Raw genomic sequence first — 21,147 nt, forward strand, 5'->3', positions numbered from 1 at the left:
ATACTTCTGCTAGTTATTTGAAGTACGGCACCCGGTTATCAATTGCTACATATTATTTGGCTCGTAGCTTATGAACTTCTGAATGTGCTGTTTAAACTGATTTTTAAAATATCTGCAAGCCTACTTTTCCTGCACATTATTTTAATGTCTCTATCTGCTTCATTCCACTTTCCCATGAATCAGCCACTAATACGAGATCATCAGCAAATGCCAAATGGAGGATTTTGAAATTATCTTTCTTGGTTCCCAATAAGATAGTTCACCAGCAGTTTACCTCTTTCAGTTTATTTTCCCACTCCTCCATTACGTAATCTAATCAAAATCTAAAACTTCATTAAAGAGCAGAGGTGACAATCCATCGCCTTGCCTGATGCCAGTCTTTAGGCCTATGTCAAAGGATTTTCTAAGTTATAACATAAATTTTACTTTCCATTTAGTATTTGGCAATGTTTGTTCAACAAATTTTGCGTTTTCTGATCCAGTCCTTTTTTCCAGAATTTTTAAAACGGTGGGCCTATGAATTGAATTATATAACCCTTTTTGAAATCAACTAATAGGTATATAAACTGTAGGATTTCGTGTGAATTATTTCAAGTTAATATTTGTTTTAGGCATGATCTGCTCGGTTTGAATCCGGCTTGGAAATTGGAGATTTTAGGTTGTAGTTGGTTTTGTGTTCTTTCCAGAAGAAATATTGATAATATTTGCTAGGTGACAGCCAGAAGGGAAATTTCCCAGATGTATTTAATGCATCTGTAGTTATGAACATCGGTCTTGTCCCCTTTCTTATTTAGAAGATGTATCAAGGGCACATTTCCAATCTTCTGGTACTTTCTTAGTGACCCACATGTTCTGAGTGATTTTGACCAACTCTTCTCATAAATTTGATTCTACTATAGACTCTTCAGAAATTCTACCATAATACCATCTTCCCCGGGTGCCTTGTTACTTTTCAATATTTGTTTATGTATTTGATGATCTTGTCTTCTGTTGCAACAGAAGAAGAGATCATAGTTTATACTCATAGTAAAGAGATCATGGTGGCAAAGACTCGCCTTCTCATGAAACTGCGTTGTTGGATGTTGGTTATAGACAATTATTTAATATATTCTAAAAATATTTGACAGCGCTTGATGATTTTATTCTTCACTTAAGGCCAGAACCCCTTCTCACATTCCAATTTATTTTATGAGAACAAATATTTTTTAAAATAAAAATAAATTGTTTCATCCAATTTCTGCAATTTCTACAATTGCTGGACTAGCAAAACCATCAAATATGAGTTTTCAACATTTGATTTCTGATAATCTAAAACGCTTCAGTCATTATACAGGAAATATTAAGTTTCAAAGTACAGTACCTACCTTACTTAGATGATAATTATATTTTACAACAGAGATTTGAGTTAATTGTTGACGTCAATCAAATAAGCAATTCCAAATACTTTCAAGTGGAAAAGTATGGTTGAAATCCAATAAAAATTAGTTCTTTGGGTAAAATTTTATTCTATTCTCGAATGAATTACATTTTCAATCAGTACCAATACTGAAGAAGAATAACATAATTTGAAGTGAATTGAAATAATGAAGTCGTTTTTCAGGCTTGGTTCAGCGTTTGGAAGAGGAAGCTAGCATGACTTCTTACATTGTGAAACAGAAATTGCCGAGAGAAATCGAGCAGAGAAAGAGAGAAGTTGAAGTTCTATCAACAGTGGCAATGGAGCCAGCTCTCACTAGAGCCAATGTTGATATGCTGCATGCAAAGGTGAATTCAATTACACATTCACAATAGAGCCTATCAGACCAAACAATCCCACACTTCATGGAGCCTCCTATTCATGAAAGCTACAATATATTTAGAATACAGTAGAATATAAATACTAAAATATATTTGAAAAAATAATTATGCATTAGTAGTTTATAGAACAATTTTTCAATAATGGTATTTAACGCACGAGTTAGATGTCGACTCAATAAAACACAAGCGAGCAAGTGTAGCTACAGTTTATAGCAAACTGAAATGCCACTCTGTTATAAAAAGATTTTTCAAACAAAGTAATAACTTGACAGATTTATCCTGGTAAACAGAAGAACGTGGGTGGAGACTCCGCTCCATGTGCATTCTCTTTCGGGTGTCCCTGTCAAGTTCCTGGAGCTCATTTCTGTTCCACTTCATAACTCTAAAGGAGTAAGTGAGAACTGGCAAAGCAAGCATACTTGTGGCATTTATCTTTAAGTTTCCCCAGATAACTTAGTTGACTTAAGTCTTTTGAGTATGTTTTAATACTTTCTGCGGAGTGCCTGCTTTATGTTGGCTGAGTTCTGAACCTGATTTCGATCAATCAAATACTAGATGCTGATAGGTCTCTCCATCATTCGAAGCCTTTAAAATGCTGCTATCAATGAGTTCCATTTCTTCGACCTAGCCTTGTGCTCTACCTTTCAGGAGGTGACTAACAGTACACTTGTCCAACCCAAAGGATATGCCAATATCATTGGAATACCGCTGAAGCACACCTACAGCCAACTTGATATAAGATTTGTTGGCTGCATAGATCTTGAGGTCTACTACATAGAAAATAAAAGTTATTCTATGGATTTCATTGCCTGGTGTGTCACAGCAATAACCCCTTGTTTTCGTTAGGACTGCAGATAAAAGGCAATAGTGAGATACAGAACAATAGAGTGCTCAAGGAGTCTCCTTGGAAGACTTCTCCCATATAAATCTCACCAACCAGTTGGTTGACACTTTTCTCTGCTGTGAAGTACCGGTAATCTCATAACGACTATCCCAGGGGGGGGGGCACTGAAAGGCATTGTAGAAAGTGCACTATGAGCTGATAGATGCATTAAGTACTGACAAATGCCTTTCTATAGTCAATCCAAGCCATGGACAGATTGCGCTTATTATTACTAGAAATTAAATATAGATAATTTGGACAGACGTGTTGAATTTGAAAGAGACATAAAAATCTATTAGAATTTTCGAGTCTTTTTAATGAAGTCTAAATTTATAGTTGCGCCACTGAGATAATGTTCTTCTAGAAATACAAATTTGGGAACAATTTTTGTTTAAAAAATGCGAATTAACTTTTTGCTCTTCAGATTCAAGCTCTAACAAGTGAAGTGAATGAGTTGGTTGAACAGCACCTGGCCACAACCAATCCGGTTGATGACAAACTGGCACCTTTTCGGCAGCAAGCAGCAATCATATCTAGGAAAAAAGATGCCATAGCCGAAGAGTTCTCACAACTTAAAAGCAAATTGAACAAACTTCAGAAAGAAATACATGTGAGTTAGCAGTCTCTAGGAAACGTGTCTATAAAAAACTGATAAAGATTATATACAATATGAATTTTAATAAAACATAATATGTTTTATAAATATTATATTATAATATTTACTGCTTCTATTAACAAACTATAAGAGATGATTCAAATTATTGATATTATTTTTTCATCGATTAAATCAGAAAAATTACTAGATAAAATAGATATCTACTACTGCGACAGTAGGTAGTAGGGTAGTACAGTTACTGTATTAATAATGAAATTAATAAAGAAATTAGTTCTCATAAAAATAGTTTGAGATTAGTAGAAAGATCTTGTCTCTGAAAAGTGTTTTCAGGAAGTGATAAGTTTTATTAGTACTTTAATCCACTTTATCTATAGGATATTAGTCGTACTGAAAACTGAATAAATATATGTGTATCTGGCTAAACTCATCATAACAACATATATTCAATTTTTGTTTTTTGTTGAATAGGAGTCAATTGCAGATGGTTCTGGAGATCTCCATCTATTCTCAACTATTCTTATTACATTTCCATCAATTAACTAGTAATGTGTTGCATTTATCCATACTTTTTCACTATTGATAAAACTTGAATTTTAAAACACTTATGAAGTGAAAAATGCACTTAGTAGTGACGATCGTTTCTACCTGTGTAGGGCATCATAAGACTGAAGAAACATCCTGCCGTACTCTTTATGTCAAGAGCTTATGTATGGTGATCACAACTAACTTGTGTATGACCCAAATGAATACACTTACTATTTGTAGTGATGATCGTTTCCACCTGTGTAGGGCATCATCAGACTGAAGAAACATCCTGCCGTACTCTTTATGTCAGGGACTTAGGTATGGTGATCACAACTAACTTGTGTATGACCCAAATACACTTACTATTTGTAGTGATGATCTTCCACCTGTGTAGGGCATCATCAGACTGAAGAAACATCCTGCCGTACTCTTTATGTCAGGAGCTTAGGTATGGTGATCACAACTAACTTGTGTATGACCCAAATGAATACACTTACTATTTGTAGTGATGATCTTCCACCTGTGTAGGGCATCATCAGACTGAAGAACATCCTGCCGTACTCTTTATGTCAGGGACTTAGGTATGGTGATCACAACTAACTTGTGTATGACCCAAATACACTTACTATTTGTAGTGATGATCTTCCACCTGTGTAGGGCATCATCAGACTGAAGAAACATCCTGCCGTACTCTTTATGTCAGGACTTAGGTATGGTGATCACAACTAACTTGTGTATGACCCAAATACACTTACTATTTGTAGTGATGATCTTCCACCTGTGTAGGGCATCATCAGACTGAAGAAACATCCTGCCGTACTCTTTATGTCAGGGGCTTAGGTATGGTGATCACAACTAACTTGTATATGACCCAAGACTTATTGCATTAAGAACCATTTGCTCAGCAACTTTTTTCAATATCCTTATAATGGACGATCCTCAGTAGGACCTCTCTTGCTACAGGCTTTTAAAAATTGAAAAAAGTACTAAAAAAGGGATATATTGCCCTGATTGGCTAATACATTCTAGAAAATTGAAATATTTGTTAGGATGGAATTGGTTTTGTTTGTTGGCAGGAGAAACAAGCTGCTATCACGGAAGCGGGGGGAGGAGGTGGTGTTTTGAGAGGCGAAGATTTCAAGCGTTATGTTTCGAAGCTGAGGCAGAGGAGCTCCGTCTACAAACTGCACCGGTCTGAGCTGGCGCAGCTTAAAGCGGAGGGTGGAGTCCTCGCAAGAACCCTCGACGTCCTGCAATCGGAATTGGCCGACTTGCAAGATGTTGGCGTGAGTCATTGCCTGATTCATTATAATATAATATCTATTATCTGAGTTCATACAATTATGTTTGCTTTCTAGGTAGCCTACTCTTCAAACTCATATAATAAAATTTCTATTTGTATCGTGTTGATGTGTTTAGCAACTTTTATTTAATGAAATGAATAAATTCATAACAGAAGGCTGACGACCTGTTCCTAAGAGTATGATGGAATTAACTAGTAGTACTGTGAACAGTAGACCTCGCGCAGTTATTAACCGCAGCCTCCTCTTATACTGACCATCAGAGTAAATCCTGTCTGTATGTCGTGTCTGCGAGATATCGGTGTGAAAACGGCTAATGGCTGTTGGGGTTGGTGTATCAAATATAATATGCTAACATCAAAGCTAATCTCCTTAAAGACTTACTGGCAACAGGACAGCCCAAGTTCAAAGCAGAGAAAGTTCAAGAGACAATACTATGTTATTTTAGTTATCAATTACATGTGTTATTGCACGCAATCAATAGTTTATTTATTTATTTACAATGAAGACAACGGGTTTCCCCAAATATGTCTCCTTAACAATAAACATTGTACAGATACAAATGAAAAAAGAAAAATAATGTTTTTTTTGTTTGTTTGTTTTTGTTTTGTTTTACAAATAATACAAAAAATGATACAAATAATACGAACTTATGCAATAATAAATAATACACCAAAAAATACCACCTAATTCAAAAATGAAAAATACAAAGATTTCAAATACTTATGAAAAAAGTAAAAATAAAACAAATTCAGAATTCAAAATTCCAAAACTTATAAAAATTATTTAAAACATCCTGCCGTACTCTTTATGTCAGGGACTTAGGTATGGTGATCACAACTAACTTGTGTATGACCCAAATACACTTACTATTTGTAGTGATGATCTTCCACCTGTGTAGGGCATCATCAGACTGAAGAAACATCCTGCCGTACTCTTTATGTCAGGGACTTAGGTATGGTGATCACAACTAACTTGTGTATGACCCAAATACACTTACTATTTGTAGTGATGATCGTTCCACCTGTGTAGGGCATCATCAGACTGAAGAAACATCCTGCCGTACTCTTTATGTCAGGGACTTAGGTATGGTGATCACAACTAACTTGTGTATGACCCAAATACACTTACTATTTGTAGTGATGATCGTTTCCACCTGTGTAGGGCATCATCAGACTGAAGAAACATCCTGCCGTACTCTTTATGTCAGGGGCTTAGGTATGGTGATCACAACTAACTTGTGTATGACCCAAGACTTATTGCATTAAGAATCATTTGCTCAGCAACTTATTCCAATATCCTTATAATGGACGATCCTCAGTAAGACCTCTCTTGTTACAGGCTTTTAAAAATTGAAAAAAGTACTAAAAAAGGGATATATTGCCCTGATTGGCTAATATATTCTAGAAAATTGAAATATTTGTTAGGATGGAATTGGTTTTGTTTGTTGGCAGGAGAAACAAGCTGCTATCACGGAAGCGGGGGGAGGAGGTGGTGTTTTGAGAGGCGAAGATTTCAAGCGTTATGTTTCGAAGCTGAGGCAGAGGAGCTCCGTCTACAAACTGCACCGGTCTGAGCTGGCGCAGCTTAAAGCGGAGGGTGGAGTCCTCGCAAGAACCCTCGACGTCCTGCAATCGGAATTGGCCGACTTGCAAGATGTTGGCGTGAGTCATTGCCTGATTCATTATAATATATCCATTATCTGAGTTCATACAATTATGTTTGCTTTCTAGGTAGCCTACTCTTCAAACTCATATAATAAAATTTCTATTTGTATCGTGTTGATGTGTTTAGCAACTTTTATTTAATGAAATGAATAAATTCATAACAGAAGGCTGACGACCTGTTCCTAAGAGTATGATGGAATTAACTAGTAGTACTGTGAACAGTAGACCTCGCGCAGTTATTAACCGCAGCCTCCTCTTATACTGACCATCAGAGTAAATCCTGTCTGTATGTCGTGTCTGCGAGATATCGGTGTGAAAACGGCTAATGGCTGTTGGGGTTGGTGTATCAAATATAATATGCTAACATCAAAGCTAATCTCCTTAAAGACATACTGGCAACAGGACAGCCCAAGTTCAAAGCAGAGAAAGTTCAAGAGACAATACTATGTTATTTTAGTTATCAATTGCATGTGTTATTGCACGCAATCAATAGTTTATTTATTTATTTATTTACAATGAAGACAACGGGTTTCCCCAAATATGTCTCCTTAACAATAAACATTGTACAGATACAAATGAAAAAAGAAAAATAATGTTTTTTTGTTTGTTTGTTTTTGTTTTGTTTTACAAATAATACAAAAAATGATACAAATAATACGAACTTATGCAATAATAAATAATACACAAAAAAATACCACCTAATTCAAAAATGAAAAATACAAAGATTTCAAATACTTATGAAAAAAGTAAAAATAAAACAAATTCAGAATTCAAAATTCCAAAACTTATAAAAATTAAAGAATATAATAACAAATAATGAACAAAAATTTTATCAATAGAATAATTAACATTTATAACTGAATGACGTCCCAAACCATATGCACATCCACACTGATACACCAACTATTTATTTGATCAGATCATGCTTACACAAGATTTAATTATCATAATATAAAGGAAAAATAATAATATATTATAACGCTTTCCAGAATTTAGCGCGAGAAAACCAGAAGACAAGGTGTTAGGCGCCCGGACAAGCTGTTATAAGTTTCTTTGCATCCTATTTAATAGTGCCAAAAACTGCATTCAATGAGGCATGCGATTTATAGTCTACACAGCTGCTGATCTTTTACCAAGTTACATTGAGATATTGAATTGCATGCGTCAAGGCATGCGATTTATAATCCTCTCGACAGCTGATTTATGATTAATAATTCTATAGTCTGATTTTTACTCTAATATTGGCGTATGAAGGAGGCTCCTTTTTCCTTTTATATTATCCTTGAAATGCAAAATTTCCAAAAACCTTGTATATACGTCGACGCGCAATTTAAAAAGGAACATACCTGTCAAATTTCATGAAAATCTATTACCGCGTTTCGCCGTAAATGCGCAACATATAAACATAAGTATAAACAAAAATATAAACATAAAGAGAAATGCCAAACCGTCGACTTGAATCTTAGACCTCACTTCGCTCGGTCAATGACATTGCTGTCCATGTTTCATAAATAATTGATCATGCCTATTTACTTGAGTGAAGTAACCTATTTTATTTAGGCTCCAAGAATAACACTCTCAAGCTTAAAAAGCTACCTTCGCAGCTCCACTATGTTCCCACCCTAATCAGTTTGTACAACAATCAAACAATCAAAGTACCTATGAAATAATAGAATGCATAGCCTATTCTATGAAATACAGCCTAAAACTGCTATTATTTCTCTCAAGATGAAATTAATGAGAATTGCATTTATTCAAATGCTAATCGATAAATAATTATTATTAAACAAAAATCCAAAGTTAAATTCTGTGAACCACCTTGAAGATTTCTGCTAGGGTGGTTTACAGCATTCAACTTTAGATTTTCGTTTAATAATATTTTTTTCTTGAGAAAATATTGTAAACTTTCAAAGTGACTGACTGCCAAGCGATTGTTTCCCGAAGAGGGAAATGTTATGAAAAAGTTCAAAATCAATGTTAACTTAGTGAGAAATGCAGTAAAAAGAGCAAACAGTAATTCTAATATAAAGCATTTTTGGACTGTGAATTTCTAGGATAAGTTGAGAAGGAGGTCCTTAACCTTTTCTGGACGGTAATTATTTTATTGGAAGTTTTGAAAACAATCAAGGGTTGAGAGACTGCTTTTTCTCTCCCAATCATTTATATGATCCAAAAGTAGTATGCATGGTATCAAAAGATAATTAAAAACTTTAAGCTTTGAACAAGAAGAACGATTCAACTGTAAACTGTAAGCTAATAAGCAATGAAGAATTGAAGATATTATGATAAATAATACATAGGTCTAAGGTAATATAAAGGCTTTACTGTATACGATGATGTCGCTATAATTTAAAATAGAATATTATTTTTTGAAGTAGGCCTACACAAACTGCTGCGTTTGTGATATCTGTCACAGAGCCACAGTGATAAAAACATGAGTAGGCCTACTGTACATGAAAGTATAAAATTCTTATTCAATGACGTCAACTACGGTACCGTAGTCTACATATTATTATGAAACATAATCTTTCTTTTTTGCTTTTGATCCTTGATTTTTTGAAGTTTTGATTACTACCGTATTCAATATTAACGAGTATAACTTCTGTAAATGTCACAATTCATAATTCATAATTTATTGATTCATGATAATATTTGATATTTAAAGGGGTCTATAAGGACTTGTCATGTAAATTCAAAGTTGAGTCATTTCACTTTTAATTGATAAAAGCATTGGAGGACTGCATTAAACTCACTTATCAAATAGAAACAACATTCAATTGGTTTTTTTTAATTCAGTTCTAAATTTTCTGATTTCTAAAATTTTTATACGTTAATATAGGCTTACTGCACCGGTTCTACTGTATTTGTTCGACATTCCTCAATTTTTTTCTGAGGTTGATGCACACTTGAGCTCTAGGCTTGTGTGTGGGTAATGAGGCGGATGATAATGAGAGATGAATTACAGTTTTAGGTGGGTCCCGAACCACGGGAAGCAAATTTACAACTCATGAATCATATTTATGTATTTCTGCTAATCGAATAAGATTTTCTACGGTACCCATTTCTAGATCTTCGGCCACTGAGAGATCAAGTGAGAGACATGACTGAGTCATTTGAAGAACAGAAGAAAATTTATGATCGCACCTCTGCTTCACTTGACAGTGGTCTTGTTAAACTTGAACAGGTAAGTGAAAGTGATGTTTTTAAATTTCCCTTCAATTTAAATTTAAGTAGTTTAAGTATTTTACACAAACTTAATTTAATGATGAATTAACTAAAAAAAGAACTACAAGAAATGGAACAAAGTAAATGATTTGATTTAAATTAAATTTTATTTAAACTACTCAATGTGAAGCGGCTGCGTCAGCTCATTGAAAATGAGGCGCTGAGCCTATAATAGTTATAAGTTTTTCAACTTATATGAGCTGAACTTGCAATATAGTAGCCTACATTGGAGTTAATAGGTATTTATCACTCGTCAACTTGTTAGGTTCGTTGTATTTAATGTGCGTTTGATCTCCTCTACCACTTGGAATATTGATACTAATGTTCAATGTAGAAGGAAGTTAATAAAAAAAAATCGATAAAAAGAGTATCTAGTTTTGGTTGTTCAAGATTATTAATTTCAAGAAAAATTGAGTTCACAAGATACACCGATACAGCGAACTTTATAAAATGTTATTAGGCTCCACCATTATCTTCATCTTGTAAACTCTACTTTATTAGAAATAGGTGATCGTGAAAAGACCGATACTGTATTAGTTTATTGTTTCTTATTTGAATAAATAATTTCAATGGGCCGGGTTGCAAGTGTTCCATTATTTTTTTTAAAAGAATGAAATGTTTTCCATTTTAGGAGGTGAGATCTCTGAGAGAAGAGCGTGAAAGTGCCGAATCTCAAATAGCTCTACTCAATGCTAAAAGCAACATTTTAGACGTCCGCCTGCAACTTCTGGCTGAAGAGATCAGACTTTATGTGGAAAAAGGATCTACACCGACACTGAGGTATCACCATGTACCTGACAATTAACATTCAACTCTCAAATAATAGTCGTAATTTGCTGGCTTCTCTATAGGATTTTCTGTAACTTCTCATTAATGATTTTTTTCAAGTTTATATAAAATGTTTGGCATTTATTGGAATAAGAGTATTTTGCGTGGCAATTGTTTATATACTTAATAGCCTGAATTTGCCTTAAAATTTCTGTGCGGCCTCGCTTTTAATTAAATTATTAAAGTGGACCTCCGATTACGGAGAAGAGATGGATTGATTGAGTGCTTTATTTATGCAGATTACAATATATAGTGGCTTATAAATACTTAATTATATAATAGCTTACAATACAGTTTGATATGGTTCAGTATTTGAGATTATATATACAGTTTTTATATGGATGTTGTGTTTCATGAGTAGGGATGTGTGAAAATTTAAACTGTGCTCTTATTTTGGGAATGGAGTTTAGCCCCTTTTCCACTCAAGAAAATCGATGCGCTACTGCGCTAGTGATGTGTTAGAAATGATCATAGGCTTTTTAATCAATAAATACAATCATACTTTCTGTGTTGTTATGGTGTAAATATCCATATTGAATGTAAACGACATTGATATACATTGTATTGTATAAAATACTAGTATTGTATAAACCACTGATTTATTAAAACAAATAGCCTGATTTGAGTAACTAATTTGGTTGATCCACCAATATTAATCTCTTGTAAATAGACTTACTAGATTTATTATAATAAATTAATATTATACTATTTTATTATAAAACTAAAATTATTAAAATAATTTCATATACTTGGTATACTTGGTTTTGGTTGTCACACCATTATAAATCCCTAGTAAGCATGTTTACTAGATTGATGATTATTAGAGCAATATACAAGAGATTACTAGAAAAGGATGTTCACTATAGAGATTGATAATGGAGGTGTCTTCCGAATAGCGGAAATAATAATAAGTTGTGTAATTATTCTGAATGATTAAATGAATGAATGATTAAATAATGGCGACAAATTGTCTTACAAACATTTCCCTCTATTAACCCTTCGATGACTGAACTAACAAGAAAAAATGAACAATGCCTGTAACTTCTGTCTAAGAAAATTTGAAAAATATAATGAAAATTGTTTGTGATAATCATTCAAATACATAATTAGTCTAGAGAATACATTATTGTATTTAAAACAACATTTTCAGGGATAAACTTACTCAGAAAATTATGGAACAAGAAAGAATCAGTCGCCAATTAAGAGATGAACAGTGCAAAGTTCGAGAAACACAAGAAAAATGCAAACATCAACATGAAATGTGGAAAAGCATAAAAGAGTGAGTACTGTAAACATAAATTCACTCAATTTTGATCTTTTTTCATTCAGGCCGTAGGCGGCCTAGCTAGGGAATAATAATTTGAGAAAGCAACTAAGCCTATAAGAAAGCACTGTAGCCTATAATTGCATTTATAGTCTGTATAAAATGAGTTGACTTGGCCATCCATCCGAAAAAATTACAGTGTTGCCAAGTAGTCTAGTTATATGCGAGAAACCAAAAAATGATACTACCGTTGAACCACCGCCACCCCCTCAGCACAGTGGGTAGGGGTAGGGCTGAGGGACTTTTGATATGTTTGACTCCTTACTCAGCAGGACTGCGTGAGCAAAAATTGTCTTACAAACTTTCCCTTCAATTTAAATTTAAGTAGGTTAAGTATTTTACACAAACTTAATTTAATGATGAATTAACTAAAAAAAGAACTACAAGAAATGGAACAAAGTAAATGATTTGATTTAAATTAAATTTTATTTAAACTACTCAATGTGAAGCGGCTGCGTCAGCTCATTGAAAATGAGGCGCTGAACCTATAATAGTTATAAGTTTTTCAACTTATATGAGCTGAACTTGCAATATAGTAGCCTACATTGGAGTTAATAGGTACTTATCACTCGTCAACTTGTTAGGTTCGTTGTATTTAATGTGCGTTTGATCTCCTCTACCACTTGGAATATTGATACTAATGTTCAATGTAGAAGGAAGTTAATAAAAAAAAATCGATAAAAAGAGTATCTAGTTTTGGTTGTTCAAGATTATTAATTTCAAGAAAAATTGAGTTCACAAGATACACCGATACAGCGAACTTTATAAAATGTTATTAGGCTCCACCATTATCTTCATCTTGTAAACTCTACTTTATTAGAAATAGGTGATCGTGAAAAGACCGATACTGGATTAGTTTATTGTTTCTTATTTGAATAAATAATTTCAATGGGCCGGGTTGCAAGTGTTCCATTATTTTTTTTAAAGAATGAAATGTTTTCCATTTTAGGAGGTGAGATCTCTGAGAGAAGAGCGTGAAAGTGCCGAATCTCAAATAGCTCTACTCAATGCTAAAAGCAACATTTTAGACGTCCGCCTGCAACTTCTGGCTGAAGAGATCAGACTTTATGTGGAAAAAGGATCTACACCGACACTGAGGTATCACCATGTACCTGACAATTAACATTCAACTCTCAAATAATAGTCGTAATTTGCTGGCTTCTCTATAGGATTTTCTGTAACTTCTCATTAATGATTTTTTTCAAGTTTATATAAAATGTTTGGCATTTATTGGAATAAGAGTATTTTGCATGGCAATTGTTTATATACTTAATAGCCTGAATTTGCCTTAAAATTTCTGTGCGGCCTCGCTTTTAATTAAATTATTAAAGTGGACCTCCGATTACGGAGAAGAGATGGATTGATTGAGTGCTTTATTTATGCAGATTACAATATATAGTGGCTTATATACTTAATTATATAATAGCTTACAATACAGTTTGATATGGTTCAGTATTTGAGATTATATATACAGTTTTTATATGGATGTGGTGTTTCATGAGTAGGGATGTGTGAAAATTTAAACTGTGCTCTTATTTTGGGAATGGAGTTTAGCCCCTTTTCCACTCAAGAAAATCGATGCGCTACTGCGCTAGTGATGTGTTAGAAATGATCATAGGCTTTTTAATCAATAAATACAATCATACTTTCTGTGTTGTTATGGTGTAAATATCCATATTGAATGTAAACGACATTGATATACAATGTATTGTTTAAAATACTAGTATTGTATAAACCACTGATTTATTAAAACAAATAGCCTGATTTGAGTAACTAATTTGGTTGATCCACCAATATTAATCTCTTGTAAATAGACTTACTAGATTTATTATAATAAATTAATATTATACTATTTTATTATAAAACTAAAATTATTAAAATAATTTCATATACTTGGTATACTTGGTTTTGGTTGTCACACCTTTATAAATCCCTAGTAAGCATGTTTACTAGATTGATGATTATTAGAGCAATATACAAGAGATTACTAGAAAAGGATGTTCACTATAGAGATTGATAATGGAGGTGTCTTCCGAATAGCGGAAATAATAATAAGTTGTGTAATTATTCTGAATGATTAAATAATGGCGAAAAATTGTCTTACAAACATTTTCCTCTATTAACCCTTCGATGACTGAACTAACAAGAAAAAATTAGCAATGCCTGTAACTTCTGTCTAAGAAAATTTGAAAAATATAATGAAAATTGTTTGTGATAATCATTCAAATACATAATTAGTCTAGAGAATACATTATTGTATTTAAAACAACATTTTCAGGGATAAACTTACTCAGAAAATTATGGAACAAGAAAGAATCAGTCGCCAATTAAGAGATGAACAGTGCAAAGTTCGAGAAACACAAGAAAAATGCAAACATCAACATGAAATGTGGACAAGCATAAAAGAGTGAGTACTGTAAACATAAATTCACTCAATTTTGATCTTTTTTCATTTAGGCCGTAGGCGGCCTAGCTAGGGAATAATAATTTGAGAAAGCAGCTAAGCCTATAAGAAAGCACTGTAGCCTATAATTGCATTTATAGTCTGTATAAAATGAGTTGACTTGGCCATCCATCCGAAAAAATTACAGTGTTGCCAAGTAGTCTAGTTATATGCGAGAAACCAAAAAATGATACTACCGTTGAACCACCGCCACCCCTCAGCACAGTGGGTAGGGGTAGGGCTGAGGGACTTTTGATATGTTTGACTCCTTACTCAGCAGGACTGCGTGAGCAAAAATTGTCTTACAAACTTTTCCTTCCATACCCTTTTTTGAACATTCATTGCCTGGACTAATTCTAATACTATTATAAAATATGTCAGTGTTGTGAATAAATTTCAATTTAAAAATAAGAATTTTAAAACTATGATTCAAGAGTTAAGATTTCGGTTCAAAATAACATTATTAATCATATATTTTTTTGAATGTTTTTTTTCAATTCATGGGTATTACGCCTACATATTTTTTTTTGTTACTGAGATCAATAAACATTCAACATTGTTTCATTCAATTTTATTTACCTTCTACATGAATTTGCGACATGTTAAGATTCGGCTTATTTTTCTCTTGGCATTTTACTATTATTCTAGAAATGTTTCTCAATAATTCAGTAAGGCAAATAGAAAACAATGTAATTCCCGCTAGGATATAATAATTGCTTTGTTTTCAGGAGTTGAATGCTACAAACTATAAAGTCTGGGAGGCAAATAATAAAAATGTATAGGCTACAATATAATATGTAGGCTATACATAAAATATTATACATACAATATAATATAATAATAAAGTAATTATATTTAAAGTTTACATTTCAATCATAAAAATTATGTTTGATACAACCGAATGAATTGCAATGAAATATTACATTCTAATTTATCGGTTTCAGGTTATTAGAATGTAAAAAACGATGCATGGAAGAAGAAAAGAGAAACGATGGAATATTACATCTTGAAAAAGGAGCTGAAACTCTAGTTCTTCCAATAAATTGAATAAGTTCACATCTATGAATGGTTATAATCTCAGTAGGCTGTCTGCTTGGAGGGTATTTCGTATTTGTAGAAATCCTGTAATATGAGAAAATGCTCCTTTATACTAAATACTAAGGTGAGCTATGTGATAATACGGGGTGGGCAATGAAGTCGTATAAGTCGTTTTAATGCAAGATGCACAAATCTTTTTGACAATTGTTTGATTCAATTTTGTTAGGGTGCGTTCATGTTGGAGCTGTGATAAGCAATAAGAGGAGCGCTCTGCTACTATCGGCTGTTCATGTTGAAGCTGGTATCATAGCAGAGACTAGCAGTGTGACAGGAGACAGCAGCAACTGTTGTTGCGCTCAAAGGCTCATTATTTTGAGTTTGATAGGTACCAATACTAAAATACTTATACTTGAATTATTATACTTATACTTAATTATTGAATTATTAATAATTATTAATTATTTCAGTAGGGCTAGTTGAAGTTCTATTATAGAATTAGCTAGTAGCATTGTAATATTTAATTCTAATAAATAATAAAACATTCTAAAAGAATAAACATTTTTATGATTTATAATAAATGTTTGATTTATAAATAATATCGGGGCACCGAGCTTCGCTTGTTATTTTTATTTATTGATAAACAGAACACAATTCTCTAAAATGATCGTGTTTATATTTCACAGCTGGCTATACCTCATCTTATGAATTTCGGGGTTGCGATATTTTGATTTTTCACATACTCACTCGCTCACTCACTTTTTTACTATCCACAGACGACAAAAGTCTCAGCTGTTTCAGCCAAGTATGAATTTTCATTTTAATGTCGTTCAGCGAGTTTTCCCAAGGATGAGACCTAGTGCAATCGAATTTTTATATCATAAACCTACTATGTTCCAAATTTCGTGAAAATCGTTAGAGCCGTTTTCGAGATCCGTTGAACATAAATAACCAGATATATGAATACAGAAATTGCTCGCATAATATAATAGGATTACAAGGGTAATAGTTATTCCCATAGTATAGTTGAAATACACTTCTTTTTTACTTTCCTTGCCCTATTACCATAGGTAAGGAAATTATTGCTTTCCGAAAAAAATTAAGGTACCCCAATTTCTGAATTTCTATATGTTTCAAGGTCCCCTGAGTCCAAAAAAGTGGTTTTTGGGTATTGGTCTGTTTGTGTGTGAGTGTGTGTGTATGTGTACACAATATCTCATCTCCCAATTAACAGAATGACTTGAAATTTGGAACTCAAGGTCCTTACAATATAAGGATCCGACACGAACAATTTCGATCAAATGCAATTCAAGATGGCGGCTAAAATATTGTCAAAAACAGGGTTTTCCGCAATTTTATCGAAAACGGCTTCAACGACTTTGATCAAATTTATATCTAGAATAGTAATTGATAAGCTCTATCAACTGCCACAATATTACTCCCATATCTATAAAGATTTCAGCTCCGCCTCATCTATGCAGTTTTATTTTAGACTCCCTATTATCAGGCTTCAGATAAAATTTAAACAAAAAAATTCAAGTGGAAAAGATTGAGCATGAAAATCTCTATAATTTATGTTCAGTAACATTTTACCTAAAATTGAAAATAAGCTTGAATTCGAGGAAATGTGATCATTCAATTGCAAACTGTTGGCAAATGTTGATTCTATTAAATCATTCACTATGAAGAGATAGCAGACCTCGTATGTCTCCAGCGTTATTGTCATGTCACCAGCTGGCTCAGATCTTGGAATAGTAGACTTGAGATTTTGAGATGCGCGTGAACACTAGCGTCAGGTGATCAATATTCATAACGGCAAGGAAAGTTGTCACACCAGATTATTTCTTGATAATAGTACATAACCTGTCTCTGTTCAAAATAATGGAAGGAAACTCCAGATGACATCAGACATCAGTGAACAATAGTGTCTTCATGTGCAGGGATCCCTGAAATCTCTCCAATCCATCTCATAATTTTAAGTTGTCTACTAACAAGGTAACACCAAGATCCTTCATTAGGCAGAGCATTCTGCCGGGATTGGTCAAGTCTTGTTACGCTCTGTGTTTCTTTTGATTTTTAGTGGTTTTTCTAAGTGTTTTCGTGAATTTGAATAGTGCGTCATGTAAAGCTGGAGCTCGTCTGTCGGATGAATGGACTGGATTTTTTAAAAAGTGGTAAATAGGAGTATAAAATGCGAGTTTAAAATTATTTAAGGTTAAATTTCTGAACAGTTTTATTCTATTCGCCGGCCGGCTTATCGCTGGTCTTCTTATCTCCTTGAATTCATGTACTGTTTCTCTCGAGTTTCGTAGCCCGCAGAAGTGCCAGTCTGTTGATACTTTTTCGTCAACTTTGTCGGCTCTCTCTTCCTTCCATTCTTATCAGTAATTCTCAATATAGCTGCTTGTGAACGCTTTTCGACAATTCTTTCAACTTTACATCTCGTTCTATCTGTTCAACAAACTATCGCAAAGTAAATTCATTTTCAACTAAACAAAAACACAGTTCTTGATAAATGAGACTGGGATTTGATGAAGGAAATCTTTCGCTGGATTGCAGTACAAATATTGCTTAGCTAAAATCCCCACAATACCATTTCAGTTAAAATGGCTGTAGCTGATATGGATACTTTGACAGCTATGTTTGAGAAATTTAAAGAAGATATCAATGCCAGTACAGAGAAAATTATCAAGCAAGAGATAAGTGCGCTCAATCTCTCATCAATTTAAATCTCTCAGGAATTTAAATTAGTGAGGGATGTTCCGAGTGAAGTCAAATACAAATGTCTAAAGAAAAACTATGCAAAAGAAGTGAGGAAGAAAACAGCTGAAATATTAACAACTAGTACCAATTTTAACTCTGCTGTTTGGGAGGTAATTAATAGAAATAGGAGAGCAGCTCAAAAAAGATACAGTTACTAATGTCCCTAGGATAATCGATGAACATGGAAATTATATGGATGATAGTATAGACATTTGTAACTTTTTCAATAAATATTATCAACAGGTTGCATATAATCTCCAAAAGTCACTGAACACTAATACTTATAATACAACTACATTAAATGCTGAGCCAATTGAAAAGGTATTTAAATTTCATCCATTATCAAGAGATGAGTTGTCAAGAATAATAAAAAAATTGAATAACAAAAAAAACAGTAGGATTGGATGGGGTCTCAAGCAAAATTTTAAAAGAATGTGAAAATGAATTACTGGACCCTTTATTGCATCTCCTTAATACTTCACCAGAGCAGGGTATTTTCCCTGATGATCTGAAACAAGGAAAAATTTTGCCAATTTTCAAGAGCGGTGTTTCTGTAAGAGTTGAAAATTATAGACCCATTAGTATTCTAAATGTAATAAGTAAAATTTTTGAAAGAGTAGTTTTAAATAGGTTATTGATGCACCTGGAAGAAATTAATTTCATATGTGATGAACAGCATGGGTTCCAGAAAGGGAAATCTACTAAGACTGCAATAGTATCCCTTGTTGAAAGACTAATAGATATAATAGATTCAGGTGAGAAGGCAGCCGCAATATTTCTTGATTTATCCAAAGCTTTTGATTGTGTGAACCATAGAATATTATTGGAAATACTAAAAACTGTAGGTGTGAATGGTATAGAACTAAAATGGTTTGAATCATATCTCATAGGTAGAAACCAGTGTGTTGAGCTTACCAAGGTGGATGGGAATGAAATAGTAAAAATTAAATCTCAAAAACTGGAGGTCCAGGCTGGAGTACCTCAAGGCTCAATTCTGGGTCCCTACTGTTTCTGTTGTATGTGAACCAATACCAAAAGAGTTGAAAGATCACAGAGCTCTGTTGTTTGCTGATGACACATCGCTTATCTTTAACAATTATTTATTAGATAGTCTAGAAATAAATGCTTTTACTGGAGTACAGTCAATTGTCCAATTCTTGAAGCAAAGGCAATTACAATAAATAGTAAGAATGTCAATTCCTACAATTCAAAAGTAAATATAATTCAGTAGAGGATAGAGAAATAAATGTGTTGTAGAGGAAAATGAATTAGACCAAGAAGAGAAAGTAGCATTCTTGGGAATTTTATTGGACAGGAATTAACATGGCATCCTTACATTGAGAGGATATGTAATAAGATATCATCTGGGGTATTTGTCCTGCGGCAGCTTGCTAGCTGAATGATAAAAAACTACTGTTAACTGCTTACCATGGACTTATACTATCTCATATTAGGTATGCTATTTTAGTATGGGGTAATTCATCTCAACAAAATATGGACAGAGTGTTTAAGATTCAAAAGAAGGCACTCAGATGTATAGAGAAAGTGAATAGGTTAGACTCTTGTAGGCCTTTATTTAAAAAGCTTGGTCTATTAACTGTGCCATCTTTGTATGTATATGAAGTTGTAATGCATGTGAAAACGAGTGGTGTGATCCAGAATTCAGATGTTCATGAGTATAATACGCGAAACAGAGCAGATTATCATTATGATGGGTCACAATAGTAGGTTATTTGAACAAAAACCAGATTATATTGGTAGGAAATTTTATAACAAGCTACCTCAAGTCTTGAAAAGTAATGATGATTTGAAGATTTTCAAAAAACAAATGAAAAAATATTTAGTTGATAGAGCTTTTTAATTGTGCCTTTCCAACCTAAACTAGGTTGAACTACTTAGTGTTAGAATTATTATGTAATAACATGACTTGTCTTATACTCCATGACTGGAGTCTTTAGGACGTAATCTAAAAAAAAAAAAAAAATCAATCATAGCCGAGCAAAATAGGAGAATTAAAGAGCTGGGCAGAGAAGACGAGGAGCTCAAACGAGAACTAAGAAAGCATAACACTGCCATTGAGAGTATTAAAAGAGAAAATAATCTAATATTCTACGGAGTTAAAGAGTCTGAAAACGAGACGCGAGAACAGGCCTTGGAAAAAATCAGGCTGGATTTATGTAATGAAATAATAAAGGTGGAACTCAGAATAGATGATATAAACTTTGTTAAAAGGCTAGGCGTGAAAACTAATTCTAAAGTTCGTCCTATTATGTTGTCGTTGGTCTCTGGAGTTAAAAAATACAGTATTCTGGACAACTGCGGCAGACTCAAGAATTCCAAAATTTTCGTCGCTCGGGACCTGGATAAGGAAACGAGAGAGAAACGCAGAGAACTAAATGAGGCACGAAAGCTACTAAATGATAAGCACAATGTTAAAGTAAGAGTGAATGCTTTGGAGATCGATGGGAAGATTGTAAGCTACGAGGACGTTAAACGTGAATATATGCAATCTGATAATATAGGCGACCCATCGTTGCCGAACCAGAGAAAGAGGAAGGGAGATGCACTACAGAGGCAGTCACACGGAAAGTTAATTCATCGCAATCAAGCCAAAAGTCTGATGAATAGCGGCGAGTCTGAATTCATATTGATTGGTGACTTGAATGGCAGGATTGGTAACGGACAGGTCATACCAGAGGATGCGCTATCAAACTTGTCTTGTCTATTGAATTGTGATAGA

General features: G+C 33.6%; 1 protein-coding gene across 1 annotated transcript in view; it reads left to right on the forward strand.

Moving 5' to 3' along the window:
* Positions 1 to 15,809, forward strand: part of LOC111045599 (intraflagellar transport protein 81 homolog) — a 39,646-nt gene extending 23,837 nt beyond the window's left edge. Inside the window, exons 6-16 of the mRNA XM_039429433.1 lie at positions 1,601 to 1,764; positions 3,105 to 3,290; positions 4,898 to 5,146; positions 6,577 to 6,790; positions 9,858 to 9,973; positions 10,646 to 10,794; positions 11,993 to 12,121; positions 12,616 to 12,622; positions 13,116 to 13,264; positions 14,445 to 14,573; positions 15,554 to 15,809. Of these exons, the coding sequence (XP_039285367.1) occupies positions 1,601 to 1,764; positions 3,105 to 3,290; positions 4,898 to 5,146; positions 6,577 to 6,790; positions 9,858 to 9,973; positions 10,646 to 10,794; positions 11,993 to 12,121; positions 12,616 to 12,622; positions 13,116 to 13,264; positions 14,445 to 14,573; positions 15,554 to 15,656 (1,595 nt within the window). The 3' untranslated portion in view covers positions 15,657 to 15,809. The remainder of the gene's footprint in view (positions 1 to 1,600; positions 1,765 to 3,104; positions 3,291 to 4,897; positions 5,147 to 6,576; positions 6,791 to 9,857; positions 9,974 to 10,645; positions 10,795 to 11,992; positions 12,122 to 12,615; positions 12,623 to 13,115; positions 13,265 to 14,444; positions 14,574 to 15,553) is intronic.
* Positions 15,810 to 21,147: the final 5,338 nt, after the last annotated feature.

Source organism: Nilaparvata lugens, chromosome 5, assembly GCF_014356525.2.
Source record: "Nilaparvata lugens isolate BPH chromosome 5, ASM1435652v1, whole genome shotgun sequence".
Lineage (NCBI taxonomy): Eukaryota > Metazoa > Arthropoda > Insecta > Hemiptera > Delphacidae > Nilaparvata > Nilaparvata lugens.